This window comes from Macrobrachium rosenbergii, chromosome 29 (genome assembly GCF_040412425.1).
Source record: "Macrobrachium rosenbergii isolate ZJJX-2024 chromosome 29, ASM4041242v1, whole genome shotgun sequence".
NCBI lineage: Eukaryota > Metazoa > Arthropoda > Malacostraca > Decapoda > Palaemonidae > Macrobrachium > Macrobrachium rosenbergii.
In genome coordinates this window covers 21,480,893-21,503,163 of record NC_089769.1, presented here as the reverse complement: position 1 = coordinate 21,503,163, position 22,271 = coordinate 21,480,893, and the positions used below count along the sequence as shown (strand labels likewise).

The 22,271-nt window shown below is 35.4% G+C and overlaps 1 protein-coding gene and 1 non-coding gene across 6 annotated transcripts in view; both read left to right on the top strand.

Annotated features, from left to right (window-relative positions):
• The window catches only part of LOC136854664 (uncharacterized), a 32,048-nt gene that overhangs the window by 6,096 nt on the left and 3,681 nt on the right, over positions 1-22,271 (top strand). For 3 of the 5 annotated variants that reach the window (XR_010857759.1, XM_067131253.1, XM_067131249.1), the window contains exons 3-36: positions 1,088-1,132; positions 1,305-1,381; positions 1,609-1,652; positions 1,873-1,922; positions 3,753-3,833; positions 4,133-4,212; positions 4,477-4,530; positions 4,852-4,909; positions 5,197-5,261; positions 5,878-5,942; positions 6,610-6,674; positions 6,984-7,062; positions 9,035-9,141; positions 9,404-9,488; positions 9,697-9,782; positions 9,991-10,075; positions 10,288-10,375; positions 10,536-10,787; positions 10,997-11,081; positions 11,215-11,308; positions 11,492-11,569; positions 11,861-11,935; positions 12,167-12,243; positions 12,497-12,578; positions 16,112-16,243; positions 16,467-16,601; positions 16,834-16,972; positions 17,191-17,331; positions 17,564-17,702; positions 17,926-18,062; positions 19,953-20,036; positions 20,273-20,355; positions 20,601-20,680; positions 21,906-21,989. Coding sequence is in view for 4 of the 5 variants with exons in the window: in XM_067131253.1 (XP_066987354.1) it covers positions 21,920-21,989 (70 nt within the window). In the remaining variant the exon portion in view is untranslated. The remainder of the gene's footprint in view (positions 1-1,087; positions 1,133-1,304; positions 1,382-1,608; positions 1,653-1,872; positions 1,923-3,752; positions 3,834-4,132; positions 4,213-4,476; positions 4,531-4,851; positions 4,910-5,196; positions 5,262-5,877; positions 5,943-6,609; positions 6,675-6,983; positions 7,063-9,034; positions 9,142-9,403; positions 9,489-9,696; positions 9,783-9,990; positions 10,076-10,287; positions 10,376-10,535; positions 10,788-10,996; positions 11,082-11,214; positions 11,309-11,491; positions 11,570-11,860; positions 11,936-12,166; positions 12,244-12,496; positions 12,579-16,111; positions 16,244-16,466; positions 16,602-16,833; positions 16,973-17,190; positions 17,332-17,563; positions 17,703-17,925; positions 18,063-19,952; positions 20,037-20,272; positions 20,356-20,600; positions 20,681-21,905; positions 21,990-22,271) is intronic. The other 2 variants (XM_067131250.1, XM_067131251.1) reach the window with 2 other exon arrangements.
• LOC136854692 (small nucleolar RNA SNORD18) lies at positions 10,866-10,932 on the top strand. Its single transcript, XR_010857774.1, has one exon. It is a non-coding gene; the product is annotated as a small nucleolar RNA SNORD18 (small nucleolar RNA).

The following is a 22,271-nucleotide window of genomic DNA, read 5'->3' as shown; positions in this document are numbered from 1 at the left end:
TGGCCTTGGTACTTGGTGTTGAGTCTAGGGGAGCCGTGGGTACTCTGTACTGGAACGCCCTCCAGGTCTTTTAATGGTTGGGTGATGGTGTTTTTAATATTTTGGTGTATCAGCGTTTTTCTCTGGTGTTGTGTGTCGGTACTGCGCCAAGGGCAGGGGCAAACTTTCTATACTTTGCTAGTGCTTGGAGAAGTCCTTCTTTTCGAGGTCCCCACTTATGTAGCAGGTGACACTTGGCTATACCACCATACCTCTACAGGATAAGATGAGTAGGCAGTATCTTCCTGCAGCAGCTCTCTTACCAAGTAAGGAACAACAATACATTGTATTAATGTTAAAGATGCCTTTGTATTCTCAGATTATTACTTTAATTATACTTGGGTAGAATATGTCCACAAATCCCATCTATCAGTGTGGGAATCAGCTATGCAATTACTTGGTAAGTTACTTATATAAAAATATTTTTATAATAAAGTTTTATATGTACTTACCAAGTAATTACAGAGTGGGAGCCCTCCCTCCTCCCCTCTCAGCAGATATTGCAACATAATATATCGAACCTTCTTGCTATGTTGTTCCTCTTCCCCGAAAGTGGCCGGGGCTGGCTACTTACATCAAAATAAACAAAAGAATCGCCACTACGAATTCTCAAATTTAAGCTGCCGGTTATTAGGAATTGTTGGGTATGTAATTACTTGATAAGTATATATCAAACTTTATTTTATTATAAAATTATCATTTTTCTTCTCGTTGGGTCAGCTTGAAGAGAAGTTTGGGAGAGGTAAGGGGATAGATAAGTGGAAGGAAAGCAACAGGCAGTACGAATCTGGCAAACGGAAAGCACTTTGTTTAAAAAGGGCAAAAAATCAGGTCCCTCATATTAGTGCACAGACATTTGAATGTAGGAATATGAGAAAATTTGGGTTATTTGGTCTTATTTGGACATTTTTTTGCTACTGTGATGAATGTAAATCTTTGAAATCAGATGATGTTTGTCAAAAGGATACTGACTAAATGCAAAGGATGATATTCCATTGTCTTTATATCCTGTTGTTTATGACCCTTTTTTTTTTTCTCTCTCTCTCAGGGCTGTGAAGACCTAAATTATTTGAGATGGCGGGGATCGCATACAGTAAGTATTTAAATTGTAAATGGTAATAACGTAAACATAACCTTATATGATGAGTAAACTTCCTTGGATGTCTGAACAATTTTTGAAGTAAAATGTATTGGCTGAAACAATGCTTCCAAGCAGAAGTAATTTATAGTAAGAAAATTATTAATTCATTTGTTACATGTTGCAGGAGCAAGTGAATGGATCATTGAATATAAAGATCGTCCTACTTTTAATGGGTAGATTGATCTGCTTACTATCTGCATGGTGAGTTCCCATGTTATTTTGAGGAAGGGTGGGGTTTGTCATTTTATCTTGGTGAAAAAGCTATTGTACAGTTTTGAAAAATTATTCATTTCAATTTTCATGATGAAAGTTTATGTCCGGGCTTCTGAAGAGTCAAATAGAAGTGATGAATGACATTTCTGATGGAAAATATTATGGGAAATGTTTTTCTCCAGTTTGTCAGTTTTAAAACCATTATATTTTTACAGTGGCTTGTGCTGCAGACTAATTGCATTGGCTGCTTTATGTTCAGGTGAGAATAGTTCAAAGCTTTTAAGTACTGCCTTTTTGTTTTTTGTAATTGTTTGAATTGCTCAGTCTCAAGATTTTATTAAGTTTGGAAGTTGAAATCATGATGAATAACCTACCTTGATGTAAGATGATGGTTGTCAAAAGGATGCTGAATGATACACAAGAGAAGCTTAGCCTCTTGAATATTTTACTTTCATTAATAAACTGCTTTTTATCTTCAGGAGATAGTTACTTGGATGTGTTAAGCCCAGTTCCTCAAAATATATATATGGTGAGTAGTGAGATTTTGTTTTTAGTTAGAGAAGTAATAGTGGATGTTAAAAATAAAAGTAATTGATTGGAGATCTGAAAAATTATGCAAATCATTCAATAACTGAAGCTGCCTGCCCATACAAAAGCTTAGGTAAGAGGAAGGCTTACAACAGTGGCTGTAAACAAAACCTAGTTCAATTTTTTACAGTGTTTTTGTCTAGTAGAGTTGGGATTCGTTCTCATAACTTCTGTTGTCGGGTATATTGGAGGAAAGTAAAGGGGAAAATTTGGTTATTGTAAAATTTAGGTGCAAATTTTAATATACTGCCAATTATTTATTTAAATGAAGGTAGTGTGAATCATGTATCAAAATTTTAGGATTTTTTATTGTTTTATCTGGCCGTCCAACCTCTTTATTCGATGGTGTAGTTGTCTCTTAGTTTCACTTGCTAAAATTTATTAAAAACCTGAGATACCACTTGGAGATACTCAAAATTTAGACAATTACACAAATAATATGACAGACGGTACCTCTTCACATGAGCAATAAATTACATAACTAGTCTACTACTAGTGTGAATAAAAAGAACATTTTGCTGTATAGGTCACAGTATCAAGTACGACATACCAATAAAGCTATAGGAAAACTACATACATAAGCTTCATCAGTAGGTATCCAGTTGTTCTTAGGAAGCCAACAGCAGCAGTAAAACTCTCTAATGGCTGTTAAGAACAACCAGTAGTGTCGTAACCTGAGAGCAGACACTTGGCATTGCCAGAGTTCATCTACATGTGACCCATCACAGGCTTTTAAGCCTAATTTCATAATCCATTCATATGTCATTACAGAGGACCACAGATTTGTGTGGCATAGAATTTAGATGTTAAAATGATAAAAAATATGTAATTGCAGAACTTCAGTTTCTAGCAACTAGAGGTGCTGTAGATACTCATATGAGGATTCCCTTCTATTAAGGGTTAACCTATGCCTGTGTGAATGTCCAAAATAAAATGAACAACAATATAAAATTCGGGAAATAAATTGGGAAAAAAGTTTCTTCGTTTTCAATTAATCTAGTTGTAAAATTTTTTAGAAGCTGGTAATTTAATAAAAATTTAAGAAATTGGATAAAATTTACATATATTAAAAAGTACAAGCACTTTTGGGCCAGCCCTGCAAGAGTATAAATAACTCTGTTGTCTGGTTCACCTACTTAATATAAAAGTAACAGTTATACAAAAGGAAAGGGGATGCTCTCAAGTTGGGAAATTACACTATGAAAATATTGTGAAATATACGTAAAAAAATTTAATGGAATCTTGCCCACAAATGCAGTCTCAAATGGGCTAAATACTTGTGTCTGTTCTTGGATGCTACTGTAGCGTATATTGGCAACTTAACACATTACAGACAGGTTGAATACAGGTCAGCAACTTAATATATTGTAAGTTTGAACTTCACGATTAGTAGCCAGGTAACATATTGTAAGTTTGAACTTCACGATTAGTAGCCAGGTAACATATTGTAAGTTTGAACTTCACGATTAGTAGCCAGACCTTACATTAAGTCATATTTCCCAACAAGTGGTCAGTTTGAGAATTTAATTGGCAGACTGCTGCTGATAGCTGTTCCTGACCCCTGTAGTATACCAGAGTGCAAGGTTTACTGGCAATTACTAATTACTGTCAATTTAAAAATTTTAAATTGAAGCTATTTTGATCATGATGACTTTGGTATGGACAAATGAAATTTATGATTAAATCATTTGTGGGAATCTCTCTGAGAATTTTGAATTATGTCCAATTTTTGTATTTTGCACTATTAGAAATCTAACCTAATATATTTTAGGGCCAGCGAGTGTAATTTCCAAGGAGTGGAAGATTCAACTTGAGGGACGTTTATCCTGTCATTCAGTAAAGGCTTTGTTGGGTAAGAATTGTGTAGTTTCGTTCTTTTATGAATTACCATATTATGCATTTTAGAAATTGAGTTAATGTAGCCACTTGTGTAGTTTTGTTCAGGCAACCATTTTAAACTTGAAAAATTGTGATAGTAAAGTATTGGATCATTGTTTAATAGTAATGAATTAACCCACTTGTATAGTGAATGTGTCTCATTTATATGAGTAAGTTTCACTAATACCGCAGAATTAGGTCAAGTCTGTGAGTGTAGTAAAAGTTGTTTTTGTGGTAGAGTCAAACCTCTCATGAGCATAAATTTTCCAACAGGTGTACATCCAAGATTTTGATGTCCAAGACTGCTGGTAACTTTTCTCACCCGTGCAATGTCTTAAGATGCAAACCTTACAGTAAGTATAAATATGGCACAGCCTAGAGCTGGAGAATTTTGTAGCTTCTTACCTAGGACGACACCATGAAATTTTAATGAATTTTTAAACTACTGTTGGTTTTAAAATGTGAATTAAGGCATATATGTCTTTATGATGACTTTGGTATGGACAAATGAATTATTGTGATTAAAATCATTTGTGGGAATCTCTCTGATTAATATGAATTTTGTCAAAAGTGGTGGTGGTGTTGGGCAGTTAAAAATATCATCCAATATGTTGCAGGGTCAGCTGGTCTTGATTTCCATGGAGCTGTGTAGTCAGTGAAGCCTTTGTTGGGTAAGAATTGTGTAGTATTGTTCTCTTAAAAAGTAGAAAATTATATAAATTGGAATTTGTCTCTGTTGTAATATCATTTGTATACCCTAAATTAGTGTAAAGTTGTATTGGTTGAAGTATTTTATATCTTAGTTTCTAGTGAGTGATCCACTTTTATGATGAGATTGTCTCGTTCGTATGAGTGATTATGATTATATCATAGTCATTGCTGATTTAAAGTCAAATCCCTGAGTACAGTGGGCTTTGGAATTGTTTTCTGTTGAAGCAGTCACACCTTTCAAAAGTATAAATTTTTTAATAGGTGTTGTTATTGTATTTCAGTGTAGCAAGATGGCCTGTTTCCTTACCCCTGTAGTTTCCCCTGCATGAAGGTCTGTTGGTAAGTACAACTGTGGGATAGCCTAAGGCTGAGTATTTTCATTATATACAGTATATAGCTTACCTCTCAATATGGAAACATGAAAATGGATTGTCAGAATCAGTGGTAATTTTAAAATTCAGATTGTGAATTATGGCAATTTAGGCCAATATGATGACTTTGGTATGGACAAATGAATTTTGTGATTAAAATCATTTGTGGGAATCTCTCTGAGTAATTTGAAGTGTGTCAAAAGGTTTGTAGTTGGTGGTAGGTAGTTGTTAAAAATTTGATCCAATATGTTTCAGGGTCAGCTGGTCTTGAGTTCCATGAAGGGAGACATTCAGCTGTGAAGTCAGTAAACCTTTGTTGGGTAAGAATTGTATTGTATTGTACGTTTTGGAATTTGCCTAGAGTGTAATTTTGTTTATATACCCTAAATTAGTGTACAGTGAAGATGTAATGTTTAAATTATTTTTTATCAGTGTTATAAACTTGTCTCGCTCGTATGAGTTATCATCATTGTATCGTAGTCATTGCTGATTAAAGGCAAATCCCTGAGTACAGTGGGCTCTGAAGTTGGTTTCTTTTAAAGCAGTCACACCTTTCGAAAGTATAAATTTTTAAACTGGTGTTGATATTATATTTCAATGTAGCAAGACAGCCTGTTTCCTGACCTTTGTAGTTTCCCTTGGATGAAAGTCTGTTGGTAAGTACAACTGTGGGATAGCCTAAGGCTGAGAATGCTTTCATTATATATAGCTTACCCCTCAATATGGAAACATGAAAACTATGGATTGTCAGAATCAATGGTAATTTTAAATTTAGATTGTTAATTATGGCAACTTTGGCCATTATGATGACTTTGGTATGGACAAATGAGTTTTGTGATTAAAATCATTTGTGGGAATCTCTCTGAGTAATTTGAATTGTGTCAAAGGTTTGTTGTTGGTAGGCAGTTGTTAAAAATTTGATCCAATATGTTTCAGGATCAGCTGGTCTTGATTTCCATGGAGGGAGACATTCAGCTGTTAAGTCAGTGAACTTTTGTTGGGTAAGAATTATATTGTAGTTTTCTCTTAAAAATGATTATTATGCATTTTGGAATTTGCCAACAGTGTGATTTTGTTTATATACCCTGAATTAGTGTACAATGAAGATGTGTTGGTTAAAGTATTATATATCAGTATTACAGTTTCTAGTGAGTGATCCACTTTTATGATGAGATTGTCTCGTTCGTATGAGTAATTATGAGTATATCAGTCACTGTTGATTAAAGTCAAATCCCTGAGTATAGTGGGCTTTGAAATTGTTTTCTGTTGAAGCAGTCACACTTTTCAAAAGGATAAATTCTTCAACAGGTGTTGGCATTATATTTCAATGTAGTAAGATGACCTGTTTCCTGACCTTTGTAGTTTCCCTTGGATGAAAGTCTGCTGTTAAGTACAACTGTGGGATAGCCTAAGGCTGAGAATGCTTTCATTATATATAGCTTACCCCTCAATATGGAAACATGAAAACTGTGGATTGTCAGAATCAGTGGTAATTTTAAATTTTATATTGTGAATTATGGCAACTTTGGCCATTATGATGACTTTGGTATGGACAGATGAATTTTGTGATTAAAATCATTTGTGGGAATCTCTCTGAGTAATTTGAACTGTGTGAAAAGGTTTGTTGTTGGTAGGCAGTTGTTAAAAATTTGATCCAATATGTTTCAGGGTCAGCTGGTCTTGATTTCCATGGAGGGAGACATTCAGCTGTGAAGTCAGTGAACTTTTGTTGGGTAAGAATTATATTGTAGTTTTCTCTTAAAAATGAGTATTATGCAATTTGGAATTTGCCTACAGTGTGATTTTATTTATATAACCTGAATTAGTGTACAATGAAGATGTGTTGGTTAAAGTATTATATATCAGTGTTACAGTTTCTAGTGAGTGATCCACTTTTATGATGAGATTGTCTCGTTCGTATGAGTAATTATGAGCATATCATAGTCACTGTTGATTAAAGTCAAATCCCTGAGTATAGTGGGCTTTGAAATTGTTTTCTGTTGAAGCAGTCACACTTTTCAAAAGGATAAATTTTTCAACAGGTGTTGGCATTATATTTCAATGTAGCAAGATGGCCTGTTTCCTGACCCCTGTAGTTTCCCCTGGATGAAAAGTCTGCTGGTAAGTAAAATTGTGGGTTAGCCTAAGGCTGAGAACGTTTATTTTAAAGCTTGCCACTCAGTATGAGTAGTTGTGTAGGGGCTTTTTCTTTCATACAACTAGTGCAGGATGATTGAAACAAATTTGGAGGTTACTAAATGAAACTGACTTTCCTAAACTTAATTGATTACCTTAACCTACAGAACGGAACCTTCCCCTAATCTTAATACTATAGTTTTCCCCCAACTGCCAAAAGAACCTTAGTGTAATTTATCGATCGTAAATCTACAACAACCATCAAAAGAACCTTGACATATTCATCAATTTTAATCTACAGAACAGAAACTTAACCTAACCTTGACACTATAGTTTGTCAGATAACATCCAATGGTTGAAGATAAATCTTTGTCAGGTCTATTTGGGAATTTCCAGCACAAATTATTTCTGAACTGTAATGTTTTCTTTACATGGAATTTAGTATACAACTTCACTGTCAGCCTGATTCATGCTTTGATTCCTCTCAGTGTTTTTAATTTCCTTGGAAATACATCAACAATCACTTCAGAATTTTTTACATTATCATTTCCTGCTGAGAACTTGAATAAATCAGACTCCATTTAAATGGAGGAAGGATAAAAGGTGTTTGCTTGCGTTGTCAGGGAAGTATACCCCGTTAGGAAAGCCGCTGAATCCTTCTATGTCTTTCCATCAACCAGCTTCCATTCCTTTACTATCTCCTAAGGAGGATAGTTTTATTGCCCCAAATAAAGGCCTTGTCATGCTGTTCTCAGAACTATCACGATAACATTCCTTGGTTACTTAAAATACATCACTCTGTAGTCCCTTAACAGGGGGGGGGGAACGTGTAGAGCTTATTCATGGTAATAACCAGTATAATGTCATGGGTTTCAGAATTCTTTCATATCTAGAATGCCCTCTGTCCAACCTTTTTTGCCAGACTGGTAAAAGGTTTCAGTAGTCAACATCCCTGATGTGTGCATAACTGAGCATGGCATTTCCAGGTGGAATTCAACTACAGTAATTTGCCAGGACTACCCTCTTTCTAGGAGGTAAGTCTCCATATAAAAGATGATAGTATATCCTCGTAGAAACATTGATTTTTGAAATCTTTTGTATTGTTCCTAGACACCAAAGCCGTTAATAGTTTAACCCACATCAACCACCTCACTTTGTCCCTGTAGCCAAAGTAAAAAGTGACCCGATAGCATGGGTCAGGAGACGGTATTCACTCACCCCTCGTCTCCACAGTGGGTACCCTTGTTTCCAAGTCTGTGGCCACATTCCTGTGTGTTTATAGTCTCAAACAGTAAAAATGCTACGTTGTGGCCAGGTAGGAAATGTAGTGCAGTTGCATCTATTTGGCCAATTGAATCCCTTGTTATGGTTTTTCCTGAGACCTGACATTTGCTGTAGTTTCTGCATTGGCTTTCCACACAGTCCCATTACAATGGCATTTTGAGAGCTAATGGTTCAAGTAGATGGTTGATTTAAGATTGAGTAAGGTGACTGCTGACCATGTGTCATGGGAACTGAGGTTTGGCAGTGCAGGTAAAAAATTGTTTCATCTCTTATTTTTATGAAAAAAAATGAGGTTTCTAAGGAAAATATCTTAAGTCATGTATTTTCAATGTTGGTTTTAAACTTGTGGCTGTTAGAAAACTTGGATTTGAGCATTCCCTTCTAAGCCAGTATTTTTATCATGGCAGGGAGACATTTTTCAACATGGAAGTGCCTTATTTGCCCCACCCTAGCAATCTTAGTGTTTGACAGACCATAGTTTGGTTACTTAGGAAATTACACATTTTTTAAAAACCATTTAAAGTCATAGTTATCTGGAAGCTGATGATCTCCAGAATCAGTTGAGACACGTTGGAAGTGATAATTATTTTGATTGATTTTTACTTTGATATGAATGCTTTCATATAGTAAAGTTTAGTTATATAAAGGTAAAAATTTATTTGGGACTTTTCAGGTTTGTGTGGAGTAAGAAGTGCAGTACAGTAACTTCGTTTTGAGGAAATTGCAGTACAATAACTTCCATTTGAGGAAATTGAGAGGCATAGCTGTGCTGTTGATTATGTAGGTAATAATTGTTTTATGTATTTTTGTACATCTTGTTGTTAGGTTTCTACTTTTGGAATTTTTCTTGTTGACCATTACTTAACTCGCCTGCAACTTTTGAATTATTTTAAACTTATAACAGTCAGTGGTATGCTGATGAATAAAACTACGGTCCGTGTTTATGATAATCATGATTGATGTAGTTCTGAAAGATACTTTGATACTGCAGAGTTGGTAAGAATTGTCTGTGATGTAACAATTCAAATATTTTGTCTTTCAGGTTCAAAATTTTAGCAAAAGCATATGTTCCTTGCAGCAAGATTTTTGGCAGTTCTGGCCTTTAAGGAAGGAACTCTGTATTCAAGGTTGGTATCTTGCTTTTGAGGACTTGAAATGAAAAATGTTATTGCATTTAAATTAAACTTATAACAGTCAGTGGTATGCTGATGAATAAAACTACGGTCCGTGTTTATGATAATCATGATTGATGTAGTTCTGAAAGATATTTTGATACTGCAGAGTTGTTGGTAAGAATTGTCTGTGATGTAACATTTCAAATATTTTGTCTTTCAGGTTCAAAATTTTAACAAAAGCATATGTTGCTTGCAGCAAGATTTTTTGGCAGTTCTGGCCTTTAAGGAAGGAACTCTGTATTCAAGGTTGGTATCTTGCTTTTGAGGACTTGAAATGAAAAATGTTATTGCATTTAAATTAAGCTTATAACAGTCAGTGGTATGCTGATGAATAAAACTACGGTCCGTGTTTATGATAATCATGATTGATGTAGTTCTGAAAGATATTTTGATACTGCAGAGTTGTTAGTAAGAATTGTCTGTGATGTAACATTTCAAATATTTTGTCTTTCAGGTTCAAAATTTTAGCAAAAGCATATGTTGCTTGCAGCAAGATTTTTGGCAGTTCTGGCCTTTAAGGAAGGAACTCTGTATTCAAGGTTGGTATCTTGTTTTTGAGGACTTGAAATGAAAAATGTTATTGCATTTAAAAATTAAAAATCAAATTAGGTCACTGGGTATGGTGCTGATGAAGCAAAACTACGGTCCGTGTTTATGATGTTCATGATTATTGTAGTTCTGAATGAGAGAGGATAGTACTGCCCAATTTTTGGAATTACCTCGACTGATGATTTTAAAATTCACCTTTCAGCCCTTGGGTTGTCCAGTATTCCGATTTGCATATAGTGAGCCTTTTGAAGTTGTTCAGACATACTAGAGGTGTAACATATCTATTCAAGGTTGGTATTTGGCATTTACGGACTAGCTTGGCTATATATGATGTGCAAGAAGACTTTGGACTGCATTAATGATGATAATGCGTGAATAGTACTCCAAACAAGATCCCAGTACTACCTGTCAAATGTTTTTTTAATTTTTAATTTTTTCTTTTTTTCACAGATTGTCATCATATGCCATTGGAATCCTACAGATGAAATTCGGCATGACTTCATCAGAATCTCACAAGTGCTGACGAACACAGTTAAGGTTCTTGTTAATTACAATCATGATTGATGTTCTGTGGTGTGGTGGGAATTGACACAATGTGACCTGTAAAATGTTTTAGATTGGAAGCTTATCAAGTATCCTAAGGAGCCTGAAGTGAGCCTCTGGCAGTTTTGGCTTTTAATAAGACGGGTTTCTTTACTCGAGGTAGGTTATGTTGCTTCATTTGATTAATGTGCAAAGAATGCTTGAAATTTAGTTGCCATATTCTTAACTCACAAATATTGTTGCTGATGAAGTTAAACTACGGTCCGTGTTTATGATACTCATGATTTTTTGTAGTTCTGAAAGAAAGATAGTTTTATTGGCACTTTGTTGGAATTACCTCTACTTATACATTAAAATTGGCTTTTCAGTCTCTTTCTTCAGTCCTCCAAGTTGTGTGAAGTTAGCCTTTTGAAGCTGCTTAGCCATACGAAAGGTGTAGTTTCTATATACAAGGTTTGTAGTATTTAAGGCCAGGTTTATGTATATGCACTGGAAGTAATGTTAGACTTGAAACATTTTTGTGATAAAACATTTTTTCAGGTGACTTTGATGATCACATTTGTTTATTAGGTTTATGCTTCTTCAGCAGGGCATACTGCTGGTACTGCACAAAGCAGGAATCCATCGGGATGTACAAAATGTTCTTGTGATGTTATGCATGAAGCGGGAGTGTATCATTGGTATGTACAAAATGTTTATGGTAATTTTCTTCAAATTCATATCTGGTGATTTGTGTTGAATAATTGGTTGACTGTAATAATCTTGGATTGGCATTTGAGAGCTGATTATTAGTTTATCTTGATAAATGGTAACTTTATTGTCTTCATAATGTTTTGGACAGTTCTAATTTGCCTTTTATTCAGGTAGTTTGAAGATGGGAGTACTGTATAGCCTGCAACAAGTAATTTGTGTTGTGGACTCTTGAAGAATTCTGTGGAAAGGTATATTGTCATTATTATTATTGTTATATATTTATTATTTATTATTGTTTTTTATTAATTATTATTGTTAATATTTAATTTTATTTTATGTATTATTTATTATTAGGTTTAATGAAACCAGGGTCACATTTTGACATGTTGCTCAAAGGGAATTTTATAACATAATTGGCTGACATGATGATATTAGACTGGCGTTTATGAGAACTGTGATTATCAAGTCTTTCTGATAAGTATAAATTTGATTTTCTTAAGTATGTTTGGACTAAGTTCTAATTAAAGCCTTTTATTTAGGTGGCGTGAAGACTGGAGCAGTGCATGCAAGAGGTAATTTGACTTTTGAGGACTTCTGGAGAATCCTTTGGAAGGGTATGTAGTCATTGTTGTTATTTATTATTATTATTAGTTATTGTTGTTATTATAGATTTAATGGAACCAGGGATTGTTACCCAAAGGGAATTGAATGAAATAATTGGTTGACCACGTGATGATCTTAGACTGGCGTTTATGAGAACTGTGATTATCAAGTCTTTCTGATAAGTATAAATTTGATTTTCTTGAGAATGTTTGGACTAAGTTCTAATTGAGCCTTTTATTTAGGTGGCTTTAAGACTGGAGCAGTGCATGCAAGAGGCAATTTGACTGTTTTGAGGACTTCTGTAGAATCCTTTGGAAAGGTATGTGGTCATTGTTATTATTTATTATTTATTACTATTATTAATTATTATTATTATTATAGGTTTAATGGAACTAGAGTCATATTTTGACACTGTTACCCAAAGGGAATTGAATGAGATAATTGGCTGACCATGTGATGATCTTAGACTGGCGTTTATGAGAACTATGATTATGAAGTCTTTCTGATAATAAGTAGTAACCTGATTTTTGCATGGATATTTTGGACAAGTTCTAATTTATCTTTTTATTTAGGTGGCATAAACACTATCTCCGGAGTAGAGCGTGCTGGAGGTGTTACAGCTCTGTTCTGGACTTGGAGGACTGCCTTTGATAGGTAAATAGTCATTGCTCTTATTATACAAGTAATCCCTCAATTATCTGGACTTTTATTGTCTGACACTCCAGACCAGGGACCCACAAAAGATATGTGATGTATAAATTTTTTAAAATTAAAAAAAAAAAAAAAACTGCCCTCTTATGGTTGGTAATGCTGTGCAGCCTCAGAAAAATGATGCTAACACAGTTTACACTCATGAAGAAACTGAGAAAAGATTTTGAAGAATGGGGAGATATGGAGAAGTTTCCAATTTGGGTGTGGGGTAGGTGGCTGGGTGCCTTGGGAGAGGAGGGCCAGTAAGGCTGTGTAGAGGAACGCACTCAGAGAAGGGGTTGTTTTCGAATCGGGGAGGTGGGGAGCAATTTTCCTGGCTTGGCAGGGATGGAGATGCTGTGTTGGATGGTTTTGAGGGGGCTAGGTAGATGTCCGACTTGCTAGAGCTTGTTTTGTTTCTTGTTTTCATGTCTTATGATTTTTCCACATTTTATTAAAGGATATGTACATTTCTGTACTGAAACAGCAAAAAAATATATACATTATAGTGAGAGAGAGAGAGAAAGAACTACTGAGGTACTATCGCCACATTGAAGCCTATGTAGCAACACAAACTTCTCTTTTTTTGTATTTATATTTTATGCTATTCTCAGTTACGTTTATGCTGTATTCTATTTTTTTGTTTTTACAACCCAAAGGATAAATGCAGTAGTGTGCATAGGGTATGTACATACGCCCACACCAGCAATGCTGAAGCTACCAAGACTTGTCGTCAGCCTTTAGATGAAATCTCAGCAATGATAAACAAAAAAAAAAATAATTATGACATATATGCTGATCACACTTAGTCAGCTAAACTTGTAATGAAATACTATACAGGAAATCAAGCAAAGCAAAAAAAAAAAGGCAACACTTGATACAGTTCTGCACTGAGAACCGTACACATGAACACAACACGAGTAGGTAAGAAAAAGAATTAGCTTTTGCGATTGCTGCTGGCTTTAAAAGCACGTCACTTAATATGCCATGAAACTTCACGTTTATCGCTTTTTATTGGCTGATGGATATGTCATCAGTTTAAGAGTGTATGGTAGAAGGCTCAAGAGTGGACAAGCACGTGTGATTTTTGTAAACTTTCTCACTGTTGAAGGATATGTATTCGTTAATTGTAATTTGTTCATAAACGGAACAAACCTTCGGTCTTAAGATTAGGGTAAATCTTCTGGCGCCAGCTGAAAACCGGTTAAAAAAACAATCTGAAATTGTATATGCAAGGAATCTGTGGCATCTGGCATCTGATACCTAGATGAGGTGGAAGCGACTCAGACCTTGCTAGAACCTCATGATGTATCCAGTCTTTCTTCAACCACCTTGGAGAGCAAACGTTCGCTTTTGCTCGCTCCCCCCAAAGCTGGTTTATTTTCCTAAGCCCGTGATTCTTTTCTCTGGTTATGTTGTTCTTTTGGGTGTCTGTGTGTGTGTAACGTGCTCTGAAGGTGTGACCATTGGTTAGGATGCCTTGATGCCAGTTGGCTAGTCACGCTTTCGGGGCAGGGAGGTGCACAACCTGATCAATGGGTCAGGGAATTTGCATTCCTTCAAAAGATTGTGCAGACTTTGCCCCAGGTGCTTTCATGTTAGTGTAGGTATTGTACTAGTAGGATGCAGAGGCCACTACTCCCTCACTTGTCAGTCTGCTGACTGGCAACCTCCCTTAGAGAGACTCCATTGTGGTAGTCAGTGAGATGGAGTCTGTGGTAGTGGCATCTCTGCAGGCTGTCTCTTGGTTATATCTGTGGATAAACACCTAAACAGACTATGCCATGACACGTATCTCGTCTGGACGAGTGTGTGCGTGTACAGGAGGAGGTGTGCCCAGTGGTAGCCCTTACCTTCCTGGCACACTAGGTGACCTGGCAGTATTCACAGGAGAGAGAGTATTCTTTCTTCCTTATCCAGCCAGGTGTTCCAGGAGAGTAGCTTCTCACTTAGGAATAGTTGATGTTGGGCTTACCTCAATTCTTTCCTCTCTGGAAGTTAGAGGGTGCGGTTGAGCGTCAGAAAGAGGATTCCCGTGATTTCACTTTCAACCTACAGTGCTTCAAACCTTTGCGGGGTTGCTGAAGGCATCTGTCTAAGCCTTTAGCTTCAGCAAAGCTCTCCATGTCAAACAGGAAGCTGCCTTCTGCCTCTTCGAAGGAAGGTGGAGTCTTTTGCAGACCTTTCATCCCCTTTGCTCTTTAGGGAATGCCCTCAGGACAGATTGTCTGCTGGTGTTTTTTTGGGGGGAGGGGGGACAGGGAATTGTGATAAGCCATCAGAAGTCCAGTATCATCTCTAAGCAGTAGATAAAGAATCTGGGATGCATGCCCTTGGACTTGTTAGCAGTGAAGAGCCTTCCAGTCAGGGTATTAAACAGTGAGGAATGCTTGGAGAAAATGTTTTTTGGAAAAAAATGCATCTTAATGACGAAATGTGGTAAATTCCATGTTACCAAGTCCGTGGCCATTCCAGATTGCATTGAAGGATGCTCCTAATATGAATACTACAAAAGGTTGACACTCGAAGGTGATTGGCACTGCTGCCATATTTTTTTTTATTGCCAATCAAATCTTTCAGGAAAAATGCTAATTTTTTTTTTTTTTTTTTTTTTTTTCACCGCTGCCATTTCTTCATGTATGGATGATTAAGTGAAGGACTGCAGGTCACAGTAAGGTTATTGTCAATCACCCCCCTCCATTCATCAGTACAAAAGCAAAGCACAGAGATTAAAACTTCTTGACCAAACACTGCATTTTATGTTCATATGGCTCAGTGTAAACTTGAAAGGAGATACATACACACATATACATATGTGTGTGGGCACGCACCATTTTTAGAAAAACAAATGGCTGGACAAGATTAACCTTAACCTCAACATCGATCCTTAGAGTACCTTTATGGGTAGAAGACTATATTTCTGCTAATTTTAGACTTGTGGGTTGCAGCTGGGTGTGGACAGAAAAGTGATGTAGTGTTGTGTCGGAATCTCTAGTTTAGTTTCATGAAAAATCAGATGACATGTAGGTAATCATTGGTCACAGCTGGTAGAAAAATCAGATGACATATAGGTAATCATTGCTCCCAGCTTGGTATGAATAGAAAAAATTATTAAAGTGTGTTTTTGTGAAAAATCAGAGGATGTAGGTAATCATTGGTCAGCTGGGTATGGACAAAAAAAGTGACTGATGAAGTGCTATGTCAGAATCTCCAGTTCAGTTTCATGAAAAATCAGATGACGTGTAGGTAATCATTGCTCTCCATGAGTAACACTTGATCATTTCCTGAGAGAATGGATAGAAAGTAATGTAAATGAGGGATTAGAGAGAAAGTAATGATGTATATACTGTACAGTAGATATGGATTTATGATTAGCATGATGATAAGATATCGCCCCAGTCTTATGCACTTTGAAGATTGATGTAACTGAACAGTATTCTTGGTAATAAACATGCTACCTTTTTGCTCCATGTAAGTACAGTTTTGTGTTGTTACAGGAACAAATAGACTTTAACCAGCTGAGAGATTTGGACCAAGATTAATGAATGTCATTGGATTGAGCAAAATTTAGTCATGAGCTTTCTTGCCCTATTGACTGGGAAGACTGGAAAATGACTATTGATGTCTTGGTAAGTTGAATTTTTAACATCTCTTTTACCACTTCCCTATTAAATATTAGATGACTGTAATTGTGATATACCGTATAGTAAATATGGATTTATGATTAGTATGATGATAAGATATCGCCCCAGTCTTAAGCACCTTGAAGATTGATGTAACTGAACAATGTCCTAAGTGATAAATACCTGCTAGCTTTTTTCTCCACATTAGTACAGTTTTATGTTGTTACAGGAACTTTAACTAGCTGATAGACATTGGACAAGATTAATGAATGTTATTGAACGGAGCAAAATTCAGGGTCTCCATGAGCTTCCTTTCCCCAGTGACTAGGAAGACTTTGTGAGGAAAGTAACCACTGATATCTTGGTGAGTTGAATTTAAATTGTATTTTATTTTTTTTTCCACTTCACCATTAATTATTAGATGATTATAATTATCTCATTTATACTGTATGGTAAATAGGGATTTATGATTAGCTTGATGATATGATATCGCCCCAGTCTTAAGCACCTTGAAGATTGATGTAACTGAACAGTGTCCTTGGTAATAAATATATGCTAGCTTTTTTCTCCATAAGTACAGTAGTATGTCATTGCAGGAACAATAGGTTTTAACCAGCTGAGAGACACCAACCAAGAATGATGAATGACCTTGCGTGGAGGAGAACTTTGATCCTCATGACCTTTCTTGCCCTATTGACTGGGAAGACTATAAGGAAAATAACCATTGATATCTTGGTGAGTTGAAATTTATAACACTTTTTCCCCATAAATTATTAGATGATTATAATTATGATATTTGTACTGTACTATAAATAGGGATTTATGATTAGCTTGATGATAAGATATCGCCCCAGTCTTAAGCACCTTTGAAGATTGATGTAACTGAACAGTGTCCTTGGTAATAAATATATGCTAGCTTTTTTCTCCATAAGTACAGTTTTATGTTATTGCAGGAACAGTAGGTTTTAACCAGCTGAGAGACAACCAACCAAGAATGATGAATGACTTTGTGTGGAGGAGAACTTTGATCCTCATGAGCTTTCTTGCCCTATTGACTGGGAAGACTTTATAAGGAAAATACCATTGATATCTTGGTGAGTTGAAATTTATAACTTTTTTTTTTTTTCCACTTTTTCCCCATAAATTATTGGATGATTATAATTATGATATTTGTACTGTACTATAAATAGGGATTTATGATTAGCTTGATGATAAGATATCGCCCCAGTCTTAAGCACCTTGAAGATTGATGTAACTGAACAGTGTCCTTGGTAATAAAAATATGCTAGCTTTTTTCTCCACAAGTACAGTTTTATGTTATTGCAGAAACAGTAGATTTTAACCAGCTGAGAGACACCGACCAAGAATAATGAATGACCTTGTGTGGAGGAGAACTGATCCTCATGAGCTCTCTTGCCCTATTGACTGGGAGGACTGTATAAGGAAAATAACCATTGATATCTTGGTGAGTTGAAATTTATAACATTTTTTTTTCCACTTGACCATAAATTATTAGATGATTATAATTATATTTGTACTGTACTATAAATAGGGATTTATGATTAGCTTGATGATAAGATATCGCCCCAGTCTTACACACCGTGGAGATTGATGAAACTGAACAGTGTCCTTAGTAATAAATACTGGCTAGCTTTTTTCTCCTTAAGCACAATTTTATGTTATTGCAGGAGCAATAGATTTTAACTAGCAGAGAGACATGGACCAAGAATAATGAATGTCACTGTAAAGAAGAAAACTAGTCCTCATGAATTTTCTACCCCTATTGACTGGGAAGACTGTGAGGAAGAAAACCATTGATGTCTTGGTGAGTTGAATTAATGACATGTTTTTACCATTTCCCTATTAATTATTAGATGCCTTATTACCATGTAGAAATATCCCAGTTTGTTCCATTGGGACATGTCCACACTGTGCATACCCAAGTGCTCTTAATGATAAGTATCATCCCTAACACCAACTATGGTGCAGCTGGATGTTGTTCCAAACTTGTTCTCATACCTGTCTTTTGAAACTGGTATTAGGCAAGGTTGATACAGGTGAGGGGAAATATGTCTGTCATTTGATTCTCTAAGATGATTGGATTGTTTTCACATCCTATTCATTCTTTTACTAGGCAATTTCCTTGTACCATCTGGGTGGGAAATGTTTGCTTGTTAAAGGCTTTATACTTAAGCCTGTTGAAGGCATCACAGGTGTTTTGTTCAGATGATGGCTACAGTGGTGACATGAACATTTAGAAATTGACAGGTTGTTGTCAACTTGGGTAGTTTTTATGACTACAGCAATCAGCAAATGGTCAGGCCTTCCAGGTCTCTCTCTCTCTTTTCCATGTTTATGGAGTTTTGGAAATTATATTTTTAGTTGTTTAAAGTTCAAATTTAAATTTATGGAAAAAAAATAACTGGTGTCAGACATACCAAATATTCGATAAAACATGCAGAATCCATTACTTTTTACTTTTTTCTGATATGTTAAAAAGTTGATTTTATAGCCATTTAACCTCCTCTTTACCAAGAAGCTTAACAAAACATAAACATTTTATTTGCTGCTGAACCGAATTTCTCAGTGTACAGTATATGTATATATTATATATACACATGGTACTAAATGCCATGTACAGAGCCCACCAGATACTCCCTCTATGCTGCCCAGAATCACAAAGTGAAATGATGTTCCCTTCCACTCACCACGCATGAATATACAGTGGGTGTTGCCATGTAACACTTTCATCTATTTCAGAGAGAGAAAATTTGTTTCCAGATACTATAATAAATTATTTATCTGTGTGTGAGAGAGACGTGTATGTTCATGTATATATATACAGTATATATCCAAATGTCTGAATCTATAGCCAGCAATGATGTTTGTTTTGCTTCATCATACACCTGGCAGTGCCAGTACTGTTTGTTGTGCTCCAAACTCTTCAAACCGAATTTACGAAATCATAAGAGGGCAAGAGCTGAAAAGAGGAAGGTTGGTAGTAAGAGCATACCACCTTCATATACCTGGTACTGTGCAGTTGTCTTGAATGGTGATACTCCCTGTACCCCCAAACAAATTGTCAATAAAGATGTTACAGCTAAAACCTTGAAAACCATGTTTTGAGAAGATCAAGTTCAAAATTTGATGAAACTGTGCCATTGAAGAGGAGGGGTTGTGTAGAGGGACTCACTGAGGGCAAGGGTTATTTTTGGTAGGTGGGTGGAGCTAGGCTCCTTGGCTGGGAGGAGGGGGATGCAGTGTTGGATGGGTGAAGAGGGCTAAGTAGACCTCTGGCTTGCTAGAGCTTGTTTTTGTTTTTGTTTGTACTTTATTGTAACTTGTAATGAAATGTATCCAACCCACAAAGCCAAAAGTAATGAAATGTATCAACCACAAAACCCCAAAAAATTAAGGGAGACAGTATAGACAGAAAGAAAGAACAACTACGGCGATTTATGTTCATTGGATTGTTGATACATTTTTCGATTACTTGCAGATACTTCCAAAAAAAGTAAGGATGAATGCAGGAAAGTATGAAAATTACAATTAATCATGAATACATGATCCAACTGGTTCTAGAATGGCTGTAAGGTGATGAATTTAACTTTCTTGGATGTCTGACTCTTGTGAAGTTAGCTCGTATACTGAGATACATTTTTCATGATGAAAATTGTAAATTGAAGAAAATTTCTTATGAGTTTGTTCGTTGCAGGTGTTAGTGAATTTATGGAAGCACTTTGGTCTTCTTTGGAGTTGAACTTGTGTTTGGGAATATGGTGGCTGCTAGAAAATAAAAGTAAGTCTGTTGTATATTTTCTTACAACTTGGTTAACTTTTACTTGCAGGAAAGTGTGAAAATTACAAATCATTGTGAATACATGATCCAACTGGTTCTAGAATGGCTGTAAGGTGATGAATTTAACTTCCTTGGATGTCTGACTTTTTGTGAAGTTAGCTTGTATACTGAGATAAATTTTTCAGGATGAAAATTTAAATTGAAGGAAATTCCTTGTAAGTTTATATATGTTGCAGGTGTTAGTGAATTTATGGAAGCACTTTGGTCTTCTTTGGAGTTAACTTGCGTTCGGGAATATGGTGGCTACTACAAAATAAAAGTAAGTCTGTTGTATATTTTCTTTCAACTTGTTTAACTTTTACTTGCAAATACTTGCAGGAAAGTGTGAAAATTACAAATCATTGTGAATACCTGATCCAACTGGTTCTAGAATGGCTGTAAGGTGATGACTTTAACTTTCTTGGATGTCTGACTCTTGTGAAGTTAGCTTGTATACTGAGATATATTTTCATGATGAAAATTGTAAATTGAAGAAAATTTCTTACAAGTTTATGTATGTTGCAGGTGTTAGTGAATTTATGGAAGCACTTTGGTCTTCTTTGGAGTTGAACTTGTGTTAATATGGTGGCTACTACAAAATAAAAGTAAGTCTGTTGCATATTTTCTTACAACTTGGTTAACTTTTACTTGCAAATACTTGCAGGAAAGTGTGAAAATTACAAATCATTGTGAATACCTGATCCAACTGGTTCTAGAATGGCTGTAAGGTGATGAATTTAACTTTCTTGGATGTCTGACTCTAGTGAAGTTAGCTTGTATACTGAGATATATTTTTCATGATGAAAATTGTAAATTGAAGAAAATTTCTTACAAGTTTATGTATGTTGCAGGTGTTAGTGAATTTATGGAAAGCACTTTGGTCTTCTTTGGAGTTAACTTGTGTTCGGGAATATGGTGGCTACTAAAAATAAAAAGTAAGTCTGTTGTATATTTTCTTTCAACTTGTTTAACTTTTACTTGCAAATACTTGCAGGAAAGTGTGAAAATTACAAATCATTGTGAATACCTGATCCAACTGGTTCTAGAATGGCTGTAAGGTGATGACTTTAACTTTCTTGGATGTCTGACTCTTGTGAAGTTAGCTTGTATACTGAGATATATTTTTCATGATGAAAATTGTAAATTGAAGAAAATTTCTTACAAGTTTATGTATGTTGCAGGTGTTAGTGAATTTATGGAAGCACTTTGGTCTTCTTTGGAGTTGAACTTGTGTTCGGGATATGGTGGCTACTACAAAATAAAAAGTAAGTCTGTTGCATATTTTCTTACAACTTGTTTAACTTTTACTTGCAAATACTTGCAGGAAAGTGTGAAAATTACAAATCATTGTGAATACCTGATCCAACTGGTTCTAGAATGGCTGTAAGGTGATGAATTTAACTTTCTTGGATGTCTGACTCTAGTGAAGTTAGCTTGTATACTGAGATATATTTTTCATGATGAAAATTGTAAATTGAAGAAAATTTCTTACAATGTATTTATGTATGTTGCAGGTGTTAGTGAATTTATGGAAGCACTTTGGTCTTCTTTGGAGTTAACTGTGTTAGGGAATATGGTGGCTACACAAAATGAAAGTAAGTCTGTTGTATATTTTCTTGGACAACTGATTAATTTTTACTTGCAGGAAAAGTGTGAAAATTACAAATCATTGTGAATACCTGAAACTGGTTCTAGAATGGCTGTAAGGTGATGAATTTAACTTTCTTGGATGTCTGACTCTTGTGAAGTTAGCTTGTATACTGAGATATATTTTTCATGATGAAAATTGTAAATTGAAGAAAATTTCTTACGAGTTTATGTATGTTGCAGGTGTTAGTGAATTTATGGAAGCACTTTGGTCTTCTTTGGAGTTGAACTTGTGTTCGGGAATATGGTGGCTACTACAAAATAAAAGTAAGTCTGTTGTATATTTTCTTTGAACTTGTTTAACTTTTATCCAAGTTATAAGGGAAACTATTAATGTATTAGAGAAAGAAGAGTGAAATTATAATCCTCATTATTGCAATAGAAATGTGGTTATCACCATTATTGTGATGTGATTTTTGTTCATGGGATTCTTGATGGCATTTTTTGATTACTTGCAAATGCTTGCAGAAAAGTGTGAAAATTACAAATCATTGTGAATACCTGATCCAACTGGTTCTAGAATGGCTGTAAGGTGATGAATTTAACTTC